Source organism: Helicoverpa zea, chromosome 14 (genome assembly GCF_022581195.2).
Source record: "Helicoverpa zea isolate HzStark_Cry1AcR chromosome 14, ilHelZeax1.1, whole genome shotgun sequence".
NCBI lineage: Eukaryota > Metazoa > Arthropoda > Insecta > Lepidoptera > Noctuidae > Helicoverpa > Helicoverpa zea.
Window position 1 is genome coordinate 453,093 of NC_061465.1, and position 19,749 is coordinate 472,841.

Genomic DNA, 19,749 nt, shown 5'->3' on the forward strand with positions numbered 1-19,749 from the left:
GTCATCACTGATTACAAATTATTTATTTTTATTTATTCTTTAGTTATAAATTAGTCATAATAACATTATAGTTAGGGTTCACGGGTGAGAGTCACAGTTTATTTATTAGACAAATATGCGACCGAATAGATTGTCATAATCCATTCGTCGGCCATGATATAAATAAACTTAGTGACGTTTATTGTAAATAGAGCTTACAGAACCGAGACGAGTTGAAATCGCGTGTCGATGATATAATCGGTCGGCTCGAGGCTCGCCTTACAGAGTGACTACACGCCATCAGCCATATAACGAGTGGTTCCTACATCTATTGTCAACATCACCTGGCGACTTCACAATCGTATTTATTGTTACCAAATAAATGTTTTTGTCAAACGGCAATTCTATCGTAAATTATTATTTATTTTAGTTAAATTATTTAAATTAACTATTTAATCGATTAGAGATTATTTATTCGTGTGGTTCATTGAAATTGATATCGATGCTGATGCCACACTGATTGCTACAAATGACGGAATCTAAAATTAAATACGAATGTATGACCCTCTAAATACACGAGCTAAAGCTCTAGCAAGGTTTTACGAGCTCCTGAAGCTTCAGAACTCCGTTGCATATGAGTTTTTAGCTTCATACATAATAACTCGTTTTTATTAAGTTTAATATCATCGTCGATATATTTCTTAGTGGTATCAAACATTTCATCTCTAACCTGCATTACATTTTATTAACGTTTAATCTATAGATGGCGCAATAAGTTGTACATAATGCTTTTACAAACAATGTAAATTATTTATTTATTTTTATACGAATAAAATAAAAATTGAAAATTATATTTTTGGTTTGATTTCCTAAACGCCAAACTCACTTTCAGTAATATGTAGTTAGCACCAGTTTATTCTTTCTTATCAGCTGCAGCCAATTTATTTTCTTCTTTCATTTCTTCTCTGAAACACGATGAAATGAAAATAAAAATGAACATGCATTTCTTTGTAAACCATCGATATTTACTGCGTACTAAAGTAACCCAACATTTAAAATAAAAGTCAAAATGATAACCCAATATTATGAAACTCAAACACGCCTCGCTCGCTCAACATTTCCAAAATTCGAATGTTTGGTTAAGTTGGGCGCCACAACTACCACCTATAGTACTAGAACTAAGTGAAATATTAAACCCCTATGCAAGTGATATCATATATCTGATGCATACAAGTAGACAAGAAAATCCTAAAGGTATTTTATTGAAAACTATGCGTGTATTAAAATTCAGCCAAAACTATGAATAACCCTGAACTTGGAAGCAACCTAGCGAAATAAAAGTTATACCTTTTTCTGGATCCTCTAAGGGCGTAGCACCACCACCCTGGTCACCCCCGCCTCCAGTGGGGGTGGGGAGGGGTCCCTCATCCTGGTCGTCCGTGCTCAGCTTGTTACACTCCACGCAAGGCTGCAGTTCCTCTTCCAATAGATACATCTAGGAACGTACAGAAATATGTGTCACTTCAAATTCAATAAACAAAAAGAAGGATTCCATAAATGGAGTGAATCTTCTTCAGAGAGACAGTGCAGCAGGCAAAGTTGACAGCAATTTGCAATTTGTATCTCAATAGTTGATTAAATTCTAATTCAAAGCGAATTGCTGTACATCGTCATAGCCCATCGTCATCGTCCCAAAAGCCATTGGCACAAAAACTTAGTTGCTGGGGTGTTTGTTCCACCACTTCTTCTTCCCAGCAAAAACACATAGAAAATGGTGAAGGGCCGGCGTTTTGGGGGCTGTGTTTTGTAAATTTGACCTTCAAAAAGTGCAGATTTTCAGCGAACTTTGAATAAATTACTTTTTTATCTTATACTTGTCGGAGACTGTCATTAGTACGGATACTAAACGTCAAGCAAGCGCGCCCTCTGGTGGCGTTTCCGGTGAAACAACATTTTGGCGCGCTTGGCAGAGTAGTGGCGGTCAGCGTGGCGTCCGCAGAGCTCAGTCTTGATCGAGTCTTGGTCGAGGCTTCGTCGAGTCTTCGTTGAGTTGTCGCGTTACTGCCTTTCGTTACGTGTAGTGTACCTAGTGTTATTGCCTAGCATTGTAGTACCGTTGTAGATCCATATTGTAAAGGTTATTGTAATGGTTCTTCTAACCTAACAGACAGACATGTGTTGCTGGGGAGTTTGTTCCGCCACTTCTTCTCCCCAGCCAAAACACATAGGAAGTGGCGAAGGGCGGGCGTTTTGGGGGTTGTCTTTTGTTCTGACTAATTTGAATAAACGTTTGAGTTTTTAGTTTGTTTGAGTTTTGAGTTTCTTTGAGTTATCTCTTTGCTTGATTACCCTAACTGATGTCGGATGATAGTGCCATCCTGATGACGCCTCCGACATCAGAAGTGGGATGTAATCCGAATGCCCACAGTCTCACGTGTTCAAAGATTGTAGTGGTGAAAATTGCCAGATACGATACTGCTATCACATTGAATCGATCTCGGTAAGCACTAGGAAGAATCCTAGGTGGTTATTCGGTGGGATGGTTATTTGGGTGTGCCTGTCAGACGCCGGATAGAGGTTGTCTTGAAGGGCAAGTCGACTATCAGACTCCGGATAGAGGATGTCTTGAGTCGTAGATGTCAGACGCCGGATAGAGGTTGTCTTGAAATGGTGACTATCAGACTCCGGATAGAGGATGTCTTGAGTCGCAGATGTCAGACTCCGGGTAGAGGATGTCTTGAGTCGCAGATGTCAGACTCCGGATAGAGGATGTCTTGAGTCGTAGATGTCGGACGCCGGATAGAGGTTGTCTTGAAATGGTGACTATCAGACTTCGGATAGAGGATGTCTTGAGTCATCGCTATCAGACGCCGGAGGGAGGTTGTCTTGAAGGAAATTGTTGAACTGAGCTTAGTTTTGGACTTTTGTTAGTAAGGTTTGCTATGTAAATTTTGCTAGTGTGTATTTAATGACGTAAGTGGACTTTGAATCATTTGGATAAAAAAAAATGGAACGTTGATAATTTGAAATGGAGTTTGTAGTAGAAGATTTATTAAGAATTTCAGCGAAGGTACAAGTATGGTAACCACGGTTATAGTAATGGTATCGTTTTCCATTGTTACATGTCAAGCTAGTTATTGAGGGTATGCTAGAAAATTAACCGAATCTGTCTTTTTTTTTCATGTTTCAACAATGACGGTGGTTATTGTGCAATATGGCGACAAAATTACTGCGGAGCATCCCAGCTGCGTGCCAGGAGCCCAACGTGTCATCGTGAGTTCGGAGTGTTGGTGCTCGTGCATCTACGTGGCTTCACGTCCGCGAAAGCCGCTGTACTGCGTGCCATAGCGATGTGCGCATCGTCACGCACGTTGAGTGGAAACCCGGTGAGACCGATCCATTTTTGGTTTATTTTTGTGGTTATTTGTCGTATGACATTTATAAACTTGAGAGGCGGTCTCAGTCTCGCTGATTAGTGTTGGTTATGAACCGCTTGGTTTCAGGGAGCATTCATTGTCACAAGGATCCTTAAGAAGCTGCTGTTAGGTTTGTTTTGATCCGAATGTGTCAAAGAGCTGACATAATGTTGACGTGACCTTCATGAATTGCAGGGTTGGGAAAATCGTCAGTCAGTAAAATTAGATTTATGCCATGATTGTAATATTGTCATAGTTGTTATGAAAATGTTGTGATAAAATTAATCGATTTCCGATTTCTTTTGCATGTGATAATCCCGTGAGCCTCTCCTGCTTCGAGTGAAAGGAGTCTAGTCTGCTAGTTCGTCGCTGTGGCGTCCGCGAGCGCGACGCCTAGATTCTACTGCGCGCCGGATTTCAGCATGAACATACACGAGACGCTATGCACAGAGATGTTACGACGCCTGAATGATAAACATGGTGAGATCAATCCAATTTTATTGTGGCTTGTCATTGTACATTGTACTGTTTGACTGACTCGTTGGCCTAGTGGTCGCAAGCGTGACTGCTATACACGAGGTCTTGGGTTCGATTCCCAGGTCGGGACGAAATCGCTTTGAGTTTAAGAAACTTTCACAAAGCAGCCCTTAGTCTGGATATTGGTGATTGATTCACTCGTGCATCGGAGAGCACGTAAATGTGTGTATGCTTGTGTGTTGCGCTTCAATCACAGGGTTGATTGACTGTTAAGTTGGAAGTCACAGAGATGACTGCCGTTGAACACTTGTCACAGGGATGACTGAAATGTGTATCTTACGTTTGGTCACAGGGATGACCTGGTTTCTGTTTGTCAATTAAAATTAACTCAAATTAGAATATTTCAGTTTTGCGTCATTTGATTGAATTGTGCATCAGACTAGAGATTTTTGGTAAGGTGTTACATTCACCTTCTCAGTAATTTCATTGTGTTAAGCTGTACCTATGATGGGTATCGGGGTGACCTGGAAGAGACTCGTTGGCCTGTGTGACGGCATCGGGGTGACCAGGAAGAGACCCGTATACATCAGTGGTACAGTTGGTGTCATGTCGCTGTGGTTGTAGTTGTGGTCCCTAGGAGGCCAGGATGGGCTGTGAGCTCTGCTAAGGGACACGACAGTTATGTGAAGCCTATCGAGTAGAAGGCGTTGATGTGAATGACAACCGTAGCTGTAATGATTTAGTAATTTACGAGTTGAGTCTGACTAGCAATTCGATCTTTCTTTGATTTCGTGCTTAGCATTTAATGTAACTAGTTTCTTCATTTAAATTGTGATTGGTATTCTTAAAACCCATAACATGTGTTTGGGTCTTACCATTGTGGTAGTCTGTTGCTGACCCATATGTTGTCAATATTTGATCGGTTGCCTAAGCACTTTCCATTTCTGACTTAACAGATAACATCTAAGGTGAACCGAGCCTGGAGAACAGGACGAGGTCTACTAGTCGAGCGGTGGGCGAGGTGCGCTGCAGTTGCTGTTTGGAGCGTCATCCTCCCCCGGATTTGTCGTGGAGGCCGTATGAGTTGCGACAGGCCAGGACATCGCATGTCATCACACAAGGTGAAAGCATTCTATTTCATTGAAAATGTTTAAATTGACCAGACAAACTTCACGATAACCAATTAGAAAATGTTGTAACTTTGAATTATTGAGCAGGTCCCATACTTGCCGGACAGAGGCAATGTGATATGTTGTGTGTGTTGAATTCGGGTACCGGATGGAGGTCCCGCTGGTTTTGCCGGATTGAGGCAATGAGTTGTTAGACGAGGTGGAGTTACGAACAGAGTACTGCATACTAAATTTGATCAAACGATTTTTAAGTTGGTTCGAATGTTGATTTTGTAATTTAAATGCTGAGATTCTTGTGTTATGACAATGTAAATGTGAATGAGAATAAATTTTGTTGTTTTCATTTTACGATTTCATTTCCCAACGTTTGGTCAGGAAGGCCGAACAAAGGACGTCTTACTTTCCGTGAATTCTTGTTCCAGATACCTACCTCACACGAGGACGTGTGAGTTGTCAAGATGGCCGTGTCGGAGACTGTCATTAGTACGGATACTAAACGTCAAGCAAGCGCGCCCTCTGGTGGCGTTTCCGGTGAAACAACATTTTGGCGCGCTTGGCAGAGTAGTGGCGGTCAGCGTGGCGTCCGCAGAGCTCAGTCTTGATCGAGTCTTGGTCGAGGCTTCGTCGAGTCTTCGTGGAGTTGTCGCGTTACTGCCTTTCGTTACGTGTAGTGTACCTAGTGTTATTGCCTAGCATTGTAGTACCGTTGTAGATCCATATTGTAAAGGTTATTGTAATGGTTCTTCTAACCTAACAGACAGACATGTGTTGCTGGGGAGTTTGTTCCGCCACTTCTTCTCCCCAGCCAAAACACATAGGAAGTGGCGAAGGGCGGGCGTTTTGGGGGTTGTCTTTTGTTCTGACTAATTTGAATAAACGTTTGAGTTTTTAGTTTGTTTGAGTTTTGAGTTTCTTTGAGTTATCTCTTTGCTTGATTACCCTAACTGATGTCGGATGATAGTGCCATCCTGATGACGCCTCCGACATACTCATATCTAGAAGAGGCTAGAGGGCAACTTGTCATCAGGATCTATAATCTGAAGTGACTCACCCGTCCGTCAGTGCCGTATCCAGCGAAGCGCTTGGTGGGGGGCGCGCGCGTGTCGGCGACGGCGCGCTCGCGCGACACCGGCGCGCCCACCAGCGTGTGCGACCCGCCCACCCAGCGCCGGCACACGTGGTGTCTGGAATAACGACATATACTCAGGACCCTTTAATGCGGTTTGCCCCTGGTGTCTGAGGTTAGGAATTTGATGACTCGTAGCATTTGTTTGCTACATTTTGTCAGTTGGGCAGTCACTTTGCAAAGCTTCGGGAGTGCTAAATTATTATTTGACCTAAACCGTATGGTGGATGAAAATATGTGATGATGATTGTATAGTGATGATAAATACACGAAGGAGTGCCAGGTGTCACGGATAGAGCGAAGCGCAGAAGACTAATTAGGAAAGCTGACCCTACCACCATGTGGGACACATAGCAGGAAAGAGAGAGAGCATGGTGGATGAAAAAATGCAAGAAAATGTTCTCGATGTTTTCCTGAAATACTTCCAAACTGTCCAGCTTAATTCTCTGACAAAAAACTTGACTCCCGACTTGATCCCCGAAGCCTGTGGCACAATACCTGGCATCAGGCGGCGGCAGCGGCTTGAGCATGACGGTGCAGGGCTCCTCCCCGTCGGGCGGCGGCCGCAGGGCCGGCAGCGCGTTGGGCTGGCCGTAGTCGGGGTCGGTGGGCTCCATGAGCGCGGGCGCCAGGCACGAGCCGCACGCCGCGCCTTTGGCCAGCATGCGCATCAGGATCGCCGCCTGGATACAACGACACACGGTTTTATATCAGAACATTTTGATAGTCAAAGTAAACAAAAAATAGCGAAACGAAACATCAAGCTGGCTGCACGGTTCCAAAGAGTTGGTCTCTTGGAGAAGAACGGGAAAGGAACACACTATGGACACTCTTTTTAAAAGACAATACAATTAATTACAATAGTTTTCCATCAGACAGATCTAGATACAATTGTAGTCAAGACTCAATACAATAATTTTATAAACGGGTTACAGAAGACACGCATATTAGTGGGTCTTCGGCAGAAAACAGTTACGAGTAGTGAGAAGACAGAAACTTTTACAACCAGTACTACTAAAGGTAAATATCGGAGAGTACTCCAACTGGATTAAGAAGGTCAGAGCAGTAGTCTCATGACCAGCACTTGTAATCAGCTGCACCTGTGTAGTTCAAATAGAAAGTGCGCCCGACGTAATAAGGAAAGGAAGTAAAAGTTAGTCTGACCTTAGGTTCTCCCAGCATGATATAGAGCTGGCGTAGCGACTCCTGGATTTTCTTCAGCTCCTCAGTGGCCGTATCCTTGATGGCCAGCAGCTGGATGATCTCCGCTTTGCTCTCTGTTATCGCTGCCAAGTCTTTGAGGGCGCACTGTAGTTCAGACATAAAAAATGTCCAGTGGATATATTGAGGTATTAAAGTAGATATTTCATTCCTTTAAATACCTACAGTCTAAGTATATTATGTTGTACGGTGATATTGTAACACAGAGCTATTCTTATAAAACTAGCAAATAACGGTTATAGAAAACTACAGGATCCTGCAATATCAACAAGGATTACGTTACAATTACCTACATACCAGCCAGATTTCATCCTGTCTCTTGAACTTTTTGTAGCAATTTTCGAGACGTTCTTCAAGATCTTCGCGCGCATGCGCAAAGTCCCCTTCATGTAATAATCCAGCGAGACGTGTGATATCCGCCTGATCAACAGAACATCAAGTAAGAATAGGTAAAAGGTACATTAATCACTCATGTCTTTATCGTTCAAGTAATGAAGAAATCAAAGTTAGGTATATTTCTTATAGGCTGAATACCTAATCCTTTATATGTAGCTGTGAATCCTTGACTGACAACAAATGTTTTGCAACACGTCAGTAGACGTACCTTGTCTCTTAGACCGTCCAGCACTTCATCCCGGTCGGCTTTCTGTTCCCTCAGCATCTCCACACACTCCACTAGACTCTGCAAATACACACATGCTTATACGTCTTAAGCGTATTCTTCTAAAACAGGACTTCCATGCGAACTATCAACCCCCGTTTAACCCCATAAGGAATAGATTTTGGTAAAATCCCTCCTTAATGCATGTCTTCTCTCTAGGTATAAAGAACCTAAATCTTCAAGTTAGTAGGAGTTTATAGTTTTTGAGATTTTGTAATTAATCAGTGCATAGTATTTCGCTTTTACCCGTTTTACCCGGCTTTACTCGCGTCCCGAGGGAACGACTTCCCGTTCCCGGGTAAAATATAGCCGATGTTACACGGGAAAAGTGTAGCTTCCGAACAGTAGGAGAATTTTCCAAAACGGTTCAGTAGTCCTAGGCTGTGCACAGCGTGCGCGCAGTACTCGATCATTATTTGTGGCAGTTCACAGAGTGTACATATGGAAAAACACCTTTCTTGTCATGATTTCCAAATCATCTTGAATACTGTATTTCCAATACCTTAGTTTTATCGTTAAATCATTTATAAAAGTAATGTTCGTAAGCAATAAAACTTGCACGGTTGTATGCTTACGAAATATGTGTTTTTAATATTTGTCTACTCCTAGTGATCTGTCTTTTAAGAATAGGTATAATATACTCACCCTGAGTTCTTCGCTGAGCTGCTTCTGCAAGACGGTGAGGCTCTGGTGCGTGTGCAGCGTGTTGTCCAGCTCGATGACCAGGCCCTCGTAGCGCTCCGACAGCTCCAGGATAGCTGCAAGACAACAGAGACCCCAAACATAGACAACTACTTTCTTGTGTTTATTACTAACTAGCTTTTGCCCGCGGCTTCGCTCCCGTCAACTGACTTCTCTACTTTACCCTATTTTTTTTTTCATAAGAACCTTCTCCTGACAATAACAAACACAACAAAAAAAGAATTAGCCAAATTGGTCCAGGCGTTGTTGAGTTATGCGCTTACCAACACATTTTGCGATTCATTTTTATATTATAGATTACTAATGGCTGACACTAGGCCGTGAATTGATATAATGTTGTCAACTACCGTTGTCATTAAATAAAATAATTTGCATACCGAAAGGCGAAATGTATTGGGACACCATAAATGTAAATACCATTTATATTTGTAACATACGCCTTGCAAATAAATGATTTCTATTTCTACAATTTCTTTTCTCATTGACATAAAAAATTTTAATCAACGAATTCGACGTACCATTGGTGAGGAAAAGCGTAAAGAAACAAGGACAGCTGGACTTAAAAAGTAAAAATACTAAAAAGTCTGAAATGATGAACATGATGATGTCCTCCTAGACGTTTCCGTCGACGGCGACACCCTGGCATATACCGGCAGTTTGGTTTCGTTTATGGGCTCGTACATGACTCGCGAAACCAAACTTTGCCAAAGTCTGAAATACCAGTTGAGGATCTTACCAGCGGTCTCCGCGTTGTTGTTAGCTTGTTCCAGCTGCTGGATGCCTCCCTTCAGGTCTAATCGCATCTGGGCCATTTGCTCCTGGAAGCTAGCCATCTGAAGCATAGACAATATTATAAGTCTAAGCATGTTGTTCAGCGTGGGTTATTTAAGCAAGTGTATACATTGTACAATGCACATCATATACAATATTCAATGTATAAACTTGCTTAAAATATTATTTTATTTCAGTATTATTTCTACCTGCGTTGCTAATCCGGAGTCGAACCCGCTAAGCTGTTCGGCGTAGTCTTTAGCCAGCGAGAACAGTTTAGTGATACGATTGTCTATGTTCAGGGCCACATCCAACTTGTCCGCTGAAAATTTTCCATTCGTATATTTAAAACTACGAAACTAGGAAACGAGGCATTTTGGAACCGAAAAAATCTATTTTTACTTTACTTCCCATGGGGTGCAAGAACTTCTTGCATATTTACCAAGCTGGCGTAATGTAAGGTAAAGCAAGCTTCATTTACCAACGGCTTTCGATGTGTTGGACGCTATGTCTGCAGAGTGAGTGGCACGCGTCGTCATTGCTGTGATTTCCTTTATTAGTTCGCTTCTCATAATCAGAAGAACACTCCTGAACATATTAGGATTATTAGGATGCTTTACTGTTGCAGGTCCAGTTGACCAATGCCCGATCCCTATAAATGCCGATAGTCATTTTTTTTAAATAACATGCTTCCAAACGACCAGACTACCGTTCTTTTGTTTAGATGTAAGAACCGGGCATAACTGAGATCAAAATCACATTATCATAATAGATCAAAACATGGTCTATTATTATAATCAATCATTTTAATAATTGATGAATTGAACAAAACTAAAAGCAATTCTAAAGAAGATTATAGAAAATTTATTCAAAGTAAGCAAAATTAGTTAACTGCCACAGTAGGCAAGAACATAGCTTAACTTATGTATATGTTACCGTAAGATTACAAACATCGTTAGATTACAATCTATCTCGAGAGATTGTAAACTGTTGAATTATTGTGAACCGTAACATCTGATTGCAATTTAACGCATTATTTTTCGCTATATTATAATCTATCGATGAGAAATTGTCAAATTGTCAACTGTCCGAAAGCTCTCTCTGATTGGTCAGTCTTTTTGTAAGATCGACCAATCACGACCAGCCGTTCTGTTCCCATGGAGTTCCCGTAGAGTTAGGAATGAAATAGAGGTGTCAGTTAAATAAAATAAACGCTCTTCAAAAATTCTTCAAGTATTAAATTTATATAAAAATAACTCTTATAAAAATACAGTTAGGTATTTTGTCTTCAAATACAAACTAATATTTAAAAATAAAATAAAAGGGGTGCTAATTAAACAGGCTTCTTTTGTAATATCATTATTCGCCCCCAAAAATGTATGTTGCCTTCTAAATTACTAAGTCAGCCACAATTAATAAAGCGTCGAGCATCTAAATAATACTATCTTAGCCACGAGTTATCTTCCACTCTAAATACAACTCAGCATGATGGTTATTTTTTTGCATCTAAATTTGTAGCATGCATTCTAACAGTAAACTTCTTAAATACTATTAAATGACATCATAAAAATATTTATTTACCTTCTAATTTTTTAACTCGTACCTACTGAGTTTTTTGTTTAAAATATAACACATCCCATATTAATTGACCCAGCATGGAAGTAAGCATGCAACATGCAGCAAGCATAACTTCTGTCACGGCTCCGGCGCTGCGGGGCTCCGGCGGTCCCATGCGAGCTTATCGTCGCAGATGGTTTACGCTCACCACCGCAGCTTCGGCTTGCTGGCCGGCGGAGCCGGCCAGCCTCAGCCGCGGCGGCGAGCGCTGAAACTACCTGCGCCTCAGCTCGCAGGCCGCCTCGCCCCTCCGCGCCTACGCGGTTTTGAATTGCACTCTAGGGGTAGGGCAGACAAGACTACGTGGAGTCGGTTTTGCAGCGATTCGTTTTCGTCACTAACTTCAATTTTTAATACAATTTTTAATTGTGTGTAATTTGAGTCTTAAAAATTAAGTACAATTTTTGATTTTATAAAAAATTAAACCGTCACTTATTTTTGCACGTCAAAGAGCTGTGACACCGGGAGTTGCAAAGAACATTGTCTTTTTTGACGTTCTACCAATCAGCGCGCAAGATGCATTCCGTTCTACGCCAGTTGACAATTTGACCGCTCTACATCGCTCTCGATCTTACAAAAAGACTGACCAATCAGGGAGAGCTTTCGGACAGTTGACAATTTGACAATTTCTCATCGATAGATTATAATATAGCGAAAAATAATGCGTTAAATTGCAATCAGGTGTTACGGTTTACAATAATTCGACAGTTTACAATCTCTCGAGATAGATTGTAATCTAACGATGTTTGTAATCTTACGGTGACATATATACAACAGCCATAATACATAAAAAGGTCTTTCTTGAAATGGATTGGTATCTTTTACGTAGCATACGGGCTATATTTATCCATATGGGGGAAGTAGCAACATAGAACCAATGCCACTTACTCCATTTCAGGATGCGTGACATTCCCCACGCCTCCCGTTCCCAGGCCGGAGGCTGCGGCTATCTCTGAGGGCCTGCGAGCTCCTGCCGCCACGGAAGCCCGAGAAGTTCCCCCTGACCCGTCTCCTCGCCTCATAGAATCCGGGTGGGAAGACGTCTTGTCTATGGCGACAGACTTGCGCCCGGGTGGGCCCGATGGTCCATAGCTTTCAGCCTGATGGTCAAGGAGATTCCATTTTCTTCACTCGTTCGTGTAATGCATATTTTCTTGTTTTGGATTAGATTGGAAGAGCAATTTATAGGATGAAAGTACTCAAACAAACCAAGCGCGAAGAACTGTATAATTATTAAGTATATAACTTCATTATTGCAGTAATTCAAGGTGTTAAAAACCCATTTATACAGACAGACAGATCATTTATTTTTCATAATATGAGTTATATGAAAATACAACATGTAGATGGTACTGAGAAATGTGGTCAATTAAAGAAAACTGTAACTAAACATTTCATAGTTGCATAGTAGCACTATATTCACTGGATGTACCTATTATGTAGGCATCAAGTTCAAAGCTAAGTTTTACTTGCAAAATATACTCACAAGAAATGATAAAGTGTACTCACGCCCACGCCGCCAGGAGTACTGGATGTTCCCGTGCCTGTACCCCCTCGCTTGCCTCCAGGGCCCCCACCGCCTGGCCTCATCCCTGGGCCCACACCGCCCGGTCCCATCCCTGGACCAACTCCACCTGGCCCCATCCCTTGACCCACTCCACCGGGGCCTCCACCACCCGGCCCCATTCCCTGCCCACCGTATCCTTGGTCCATTCCTCCAGGGCCCATACCTGGGCCTACACCACCCGGCCCCATGCCCTGCCCACCGTATCCTTGGCCCATTCCTCCAGGACCCATACCTGGGCCTACACCACCCGGGCCCATACCTGGGCCTACGCCACCCGGCCCCATCCCTGGACCTACTCCACCCGGCCCCATCCCTTGCCCACCGTATCCTTGTTGCATTCCTCCAGGACCCATCCCTGGTCCTACACCACCCGGCCCCATGCCTGGGCCTACACCACCCGGGCCCATCGCTGGGCCCACACCACCCGGCCCCATGCCTGGGCCCACACCGCCCTGAGCCATGCCTGGGCCCACACCGCCCTGAGCCATGCCTGGGCCCACACCGCCCTGAGCCATGCCTGGGCCCACACCGCCCTGAGCCATGCCTGGGCCCACACCGCCCTGAGCCATGCCTGGGCCCACACCGCCCTGAGCCATGCCTGGGCCCACACCGCCCTGAGCCATGCCTGGCCCCACACCGCCCTGAGCCATGCCTGGGCCCACACCACCCTGAGCCATGCCTGGGCCCACACCGCCCTGAGCCATGCCTGGGCCCACACCGCCCTGAGCCATGCCTGGGCCCACACCACCCTGAGCCATGCCTGGGCCCACACCGCCCGGCCCCGTGCCTGGGCCCACACCGCCCGGCCCCATGCCTGGGCCTACACCATCCGGCGCCATTCCTGGGCCCACGCCGCCCGGCCCCATGCCTGGGCCTACACCGCCCTGCACCATTCCTGGGCCCACACCGCCCGGCCCCATCCCTGGGCCCACAGCGTCTGGCCCCATCCCTGGGCCCACACCACCCGGCGCCATCCCTGGGCCCACAGCGCCCGGCCCCATCCCTGGGCCCACACCACCCGGCGCCATCCCTGGGCCAACAGCGCCCGGCCCCATCCCTGGGCCCACAGCGCCCGGCGCCATCCCTGGGCCCACAGCGCTCGGCCCCATCCCTGGGGCCACACCGCCCGGCCCCATCCCTGGGGCCACTCCCGCAGGACCTACACCACCTGGCCCCATCCCCGGGCCACCGTATCCTTGGGCCACTCCACCCACAGCTTGAGGGCCCACGCCAACACTTGCGGATCCCGGTCCTACACCCCCGGGGCCCATCCCGGGACCTCCCGGATACGCGCCCCCAGCCTGGCCAACTGCGTCTGCGACTGCAGTGACGGCCTGCTGCAACTGATCGCGCACTTGGCCGATTTGGCCCGCCATTTCTTGGGGCAGGGCTCCAGCTGCTGCTAATTGTGTAAGCAATTCTGCCATGCGGGTCAAACCATCTTCTGCTGCTTGAATTCTTGCAGTAAGCTGATGAAAAAAAACATCATAGTAATGTTATTGGTCACTTATATTAACTGGCCACGATTAAGGGCACATACACACAAGCGGAAATGGCCGTATTGCTCGGTTTGGCCTACGCCCAGCACAACGTTCGTGTAACACCCGTACAAATCGCGCTTTGCTACGAGTAATTCACTAGTTGCAAATCCGCCAATTTGAAAGCGCCAGTTCCCCGTATGTCCCTCAATTCAAAGTAACGAAAGTCCATTGAACAAGTATTATAGATACCTGCATAGCTTGCATGGTTTCGGAGAGGGAGGCCCTGCCCTGCGCCAGGTCCTGTCGGAGGCGCTCGTTGTCCGGCAGCGCCGGCATGGGCAGAGGCCCGGCTACGTTCTCCAGCTCCCTCACGGCTTTCTCAAGGAGTGCGAACTGTGAGGCTGTCACCACCTCAATACTACCCACGCGTGCCACGCCACCTCCTACGACAGGGGATAGCATCTTTGAACACTTGTTATTCGGGGCATAAGTTGTTACAAAAGGAACCACTCCTTCACAGTTAATGTACACAGTAATAAAATAAATCTTATACTTACCGCGAGTGGTTGGGCCTTTTTCCACTGAAAATAAGACAAGATATTAAAAAAACAGAAAGTCATACTTTTTGGTCTACTTGCATAACCCAGAGTACGTTCGAAATAAATTGATGTCGATGGCGAGTTTGAAATTAGCTTTTTGACCGCACAGAAAGATAGATAATTTGTAAAATATGCGTCTAAGTAGGTATTGCCTTCTAGTATTATGAAGGGGGTTTTGTTTGTTAGATAAACGCGCTACTCTCAAGAACTTGACAGAAACCGTGGAAAACAACTAAATGAAAAAATCTAGCCAAGTAAGATAATTACCAACTAATATTTTGTCTTTCGGTCCTCCAGCTCCACCCTTTCGCGTGGATTCTGGACAAACATAAAAATATAATTAATGTATTTTATTTTTCATATAATTCAAACTTAATATGACGCAAGTTACCTGTAACAGTAATACTTGTACGGGATCCTCTGCCGCTGCTTCTACCTGCTGAAGTCTAAAAAACACCAACATTTCAATTATGTAATTCAAACTACATATTTAAAAATACACTTTGCTAGACAATTTGCGTTATTTTCCAAAAAAAAAATGATTTGATGCTCACAATTATTGACGTTCAATCATTTCATTGAAATCGACGGCTTAAAAACTCTTAGAAAAAAAAATTATTACCGCAGTAGATCGGCCAGTATCGGGAGTTCCTTTTCTGCCTCTATCGGTAGAGACAGCTCGTTTCTTCCCTCCACCCGCAGCCCCACCTGCTGCCTTTTGTCCACCACGATCCTTGCTCTTGGCATCTTCCCTACCACCGCCGCCACCACCAGCAGCGGTGCCACCTCCGCCACCGCCACCTCCGCCACCGCGTCCGCCACTTCCGCCACCGCCAACGGCGCCACCGCCACCGGCGCCACCGGCACCAGCGCCAACACCAACGGCACCACCGCCACCGGCGCCACCGCCACCGGCGCCACCGCCACCGGCGCCACCGCCACCGGCGCCACCACCACCGGCACCAACTCCACCAGCGCCAACACCACCACCAGCACCAGCACCACCGGCGCCACCACCAGCGCCACCACCACCAGTGCCACCGCCGCCACTGCGTGTATCATCCCGACCTCCACCGTCATCCCGGCCTGCACCACCACCTTCCATCCTCCCCTTGGGGCCTCCTCCCCTCGAGCCATCTATCTCTGCGGCATCAGCACCTCTATACGCCCCTTGTGCACTTGTCGTGTCTTTAGTTCCGTCGTCTGTCCTGTCGTCCTCTCTACCACCACCGCCTCTTTCACTTCTCTCACCGGGTCTTTCAGTCCTTGGGCCTCCTCCCCTACCGTCCTCTCCAGCAGTTATTTGATCCCTGCTCTCAGTTGAAGCAGAAGCATATGGTTGGTCGTCGTCATATTCCTGCCTCTCGTCATAAGTCCTACGTGGTCTGTCGGCTAGTTCATCGATCTTGATCTCAACGTCCTGTTCCAACATGCGCATCTGACGCGCCAATATATGCATCACCGTTTGTACTAGCTTGAAGTTGACTATATTTTGCTGAAAAAGTTTCCAGGTGTGTTAAAATATGAAGACATCACTCATTGATATTTGTGTGGATTCGTGGTGGGCCCCACGGCCCATGGCCCCCCGTTCTGCTAATTTAATAATTTGTCAATTGGATTTCAATTGAATCTCAATAGCAAAAATGTTTCTTGTAGTTTTGGCAAAAACCTACTCTATTAGGGTAACCTCAAGTCAGTCTTAACTTACAATCATAACTGTTTCTCCCCTTATGTACTCCCTTGCATACTCTCTTATTTACTCCCCTTACCTATTATTTTTTACGGTTTATAGTCCTTTATATAGGTACTAACCCTATGTACTAACTCCCATGTTCTTAAACATGTACAGTCAGCACCAAAAGTCGATGAACAGAATCAACATGACAAAACACCTGTTCACAATAAAATGCCATAAGTTATAGTCGCAACTAGGAAACAAAATAGACTGTACACCAGAAACTTACAAAAGTCGTTAAACACGAGTATTTCAAAAGTATCTGTGCACTAGTATTCCTAAAGTCGCTGTACACCATCAATCCAAATGTCGCTGAACATCATTGTATCAAAAGTCACTAAACAGCAGTAAATACAAAATTAGGTTAACAAAGTATATTTTTAATGTTGCCGTGTGTTAATGTACTTTTGACGCTTATGTTGTTCAGCTACTTTTGGGACAGTACTTGCATGACCTTAATAATGTATGTTAACACGTTAGTATCTATTTCAATAATTTAAATAATTATTTTGGAAATACACTCTCTTGCAAAAAAAGCGGGCACCTATGCGAAATCTTAGTTTTAAAGACTTTACGTGTATTTCAAAGGGTTTTAATGATTGTAGTATGTTTCTAGCATCAAAAGGGTTAGCGAAGCATGCGTGAGAGTGTATTCTAAATTTGAATTTTGTACAATTGCTAAGAAATTAGTTAAACCTTGTTTTGGACTAATTGCTGGCAGAAAGTTCGTCGGTGTTTTGAAAAGTTTTTGAAGTGATTTTCAGAAAACTGATAATGCATTCTTAATTAATGTATCTTTTTGTTAGATCAAAACATTTTTGAAAAACTATGCGTATTTGATAAAATTTTCACCTGCTCTAAATGGGCTATACTGATGATTGATGGCAATGTTAAGAGTTTCGGTATTTTAGTGTAAAGCGTTCTTCTGTTTAGATATTATACCCATGTGTTTTAAAATATCGCTTTTTCATAATTAAACACTATTTAGAGGAGTATCAGTACATTGGGCTGCGACAAAACCAATTTAAAGTAAGCAGTGCCGATCACAACACGTCTCCTTTCGGACTTTAACATTTTTAAAAATCTTGAAATTCTACAAAATACAGAAACTAGCGCATAGACTGTGAGCACGAGGTCTTAAGTCTTAATCACTGATTTTCAAACAACCTCGTCTCTTGGGAAACTCCGTAGATCTCCGAAGATCTATGAGTCTGAGCGTTCAAATAGCGTGTTTTCATCCCACTGACATTTTATTAAATAAACTTGCCTGCACCGAGATTTCCTAGCATCTACAGCACTTTACTGCTTAAATCATAACAATAATGGGCTATCTGCTCATTTCTTAAGAAACATACGTTTGGTCAATACTTTTGAATTCTTGACTCCCTTTCAGCGAAATCATCGTTTAGTAACCCGATACCTATGGAGTCATAGAGAGCTTCAACGCGGCGATAATTAGACTTTTTAGATAGCTTAAACCCTCCTCATCATTTTTCATGTGGTTAATTTTAACATTTATCACAAAATTTGGTATTTTTTAATGTCAAAGTACGATAGGAGACCCGTTTGCGATCGGCACTGCTTACTTTAAATTGGTTTTGTCGCAGCCCAATGTACTGATACTCCTCTAAATATTATTTAATTATGAAAAAGCGATATTTTAAAACACGTGGGTACAATATTTAAACAGTAGAACGCTTTGCACTAAAATACCGAAACTCTTAGCATTGCCATCAATCATCAGTATAGCCCATTTAGAGCAGGTGAAAATTTTATCAAATACGCATAGTTTTTCAAAAATGTTTTATCTAACAAAAAGGTACATTAATCATTAATTAAAACTGCATTATCAGTTTTCTGAAAATCACTTCAAAAACTTTTCAAAACACCGACGAACTTTCTGCCAGCAATTAGTCCAAAACAAGGTTTAACCAATTTCTTAGCAATTGTACAAAACTCTACTTTAGAATACACTCTCACGCATGCTTGGCTATTTCTTTTGATGCTAGAAACATACTACAATCATTAAAACCCTTTAAAATACACGTAAAGTCCTTAAAACTAAGATTTCGCAACTAGGTGCCCGCTTTTTTTGCAAAAGAGTGTATTTCCAAAATAATTATTTAAATTATTGAAATAGATACTAACGTGTTAACATACATTATTAAGGTCATGCAAGTACTGTCCCAAAAGTAGCTGAACAACATAAGCGTCAAAAGTACATTAACACACGGCAACATTAAAAATATACTTTGTTAACCTAATTTTGTATTTACTGCTGTTTAGTGACTTTTGATACAATGATGTTCAGCGACATTTGGATTGATGGTGTACAGCGACTTTAGGAATACTAGTGCACAGATACTTTTGAAATACTCGTTATAACGACTTTTGTAAGTTTCTGGTGAACAGTCTATTTTGTTTCCTATATAGTTGCGACTATAACTTATGGCATTTTATTGTGAACAGGTGTTTTGTCATGTTGATTCTGTTCATCGACTTTTGGTGCTGACTGTACTTACCCTGTACCTACTCCCTTATGTACATCCTTACGTACTACCCCTACAGGTATACCCCTATGTACATCCTCTATGTTCAACATTATGTACGCACTACCCCCACGTATTCTTTTTACTCCGATAGGTACTACCCCTAAGTACTCACTCATGCACTTACGTCTGCACTCCCTTATGAACTAAAACTATGTTTACACCAGATTCATTCAAGAACTACTTTCTCGGTTAGGTAACGTACTCTTTGACGGTTGCACAACTACTTCTTTGCATTAGGGTCAATCCCCACTGAAAGAGCAGCGGCCGTAAATGCAAGGGATTGAGCGCCGCGCCGCGCTCTTACATTGTCCGTGCTCTTACGGCCGCTGCCGGCCGCTGCTCTCTCAGTGGGAATTGACCCTTATTGGCATTATGTTCATTGCAACGCTTTCAATACTCGTCAAATTCGGGATTAAACTTACTTCAACAGTCCCAAAGGCCGTATTGATGAGGTCTTCGACACTAACAAGAAGTGTCTTATCGCTCATAGTCGGCTCGTCGATGAACTTACGATACTGCATAGCACTCTTCATGATGAATGTATTTCTAAACAAATTCTAGCAAACAAACAATAAAATAATTCACGATAAAGCTTTCGCTTCCCTTCGTACAAACTCTTTTTCTTTTTTTTTTTCAAATTCTGTTGAATTCTGTCACTGTGCTGTCAGGCTGTCTAATGAGATTATTATTGTCAACCAGAATACAAAAAATATAG

General features: G+C 43.6%; 1 protein-coding gene across 1 annotated transcript; it reads right to left on the minus strand.

Moving 5' to 3' along the window:
• Positions 1-46: 46 nt before the first annotated feature.
• On the minus strand, positions 47-19,608 carry LOC124636623 (uncharacterized PE-PGRS family protein PE_PGRS54-like). Its single transcript, XM_047172789.1, has 19 exons — positions 19,457-19,608; positions 15,370-16,242; positions 15,139-15,193; positions 15,015-15,065; positions 14,706-14,729; positions 14,398-14,591; positions 12,610-14,136; positions 11,989-12,200; positions 9,965-10,071; positions 9,693-9,805; positions 9,449-9,545; positions 8,656-8,768; positions 7,954-8,031; positions 7,647-7,769; positions 7,293-7,436; positions 6,627-6,811; positions 6,054-6,186; positions 1,327-1,474; positions 47-944 (listed from the first exon to the last, which is right to left on the minus strand). The coding sequence occupies exons 1-19, from the start codon at positions 19,565-19,567 to the stop codon at positions 934-936; spliced, it is 4,299 nt and encodes a 1,432-aa protein (XP_047028745.1). The 5' UTR covers positions 19,568-19,608; the 3' UTR covers positions 47-933.
• Between the last annotated feature and the right edge of the window lie 141 nt (positions 19,609-19,749).

Bases quoted from the DNA above. Each gene is read 5' to 3' on its own strand.
- LOC124636623 (XM_047172789.1), bottom strand. From the start codon at position 19,567: ATGAAGAGTGCTATGCAGTATCGTAAGTTCATCGACGAGCCGACTATG. The intron at 16,243-19,456 runs GTAAGTTTAATC...AAACTTTTTCAG, and splicing joins CGGCCTTTGGGACTGTTGAA to CAAAATATAGTCAACTTCAA. The intron at 15,066-15,138 runs GTAACTTGCGTC...ATGTTTGTCCAG, and splicing joins TACAAGTATTACTGTTACAG to AATCCACGCGAAAGGGTGGA.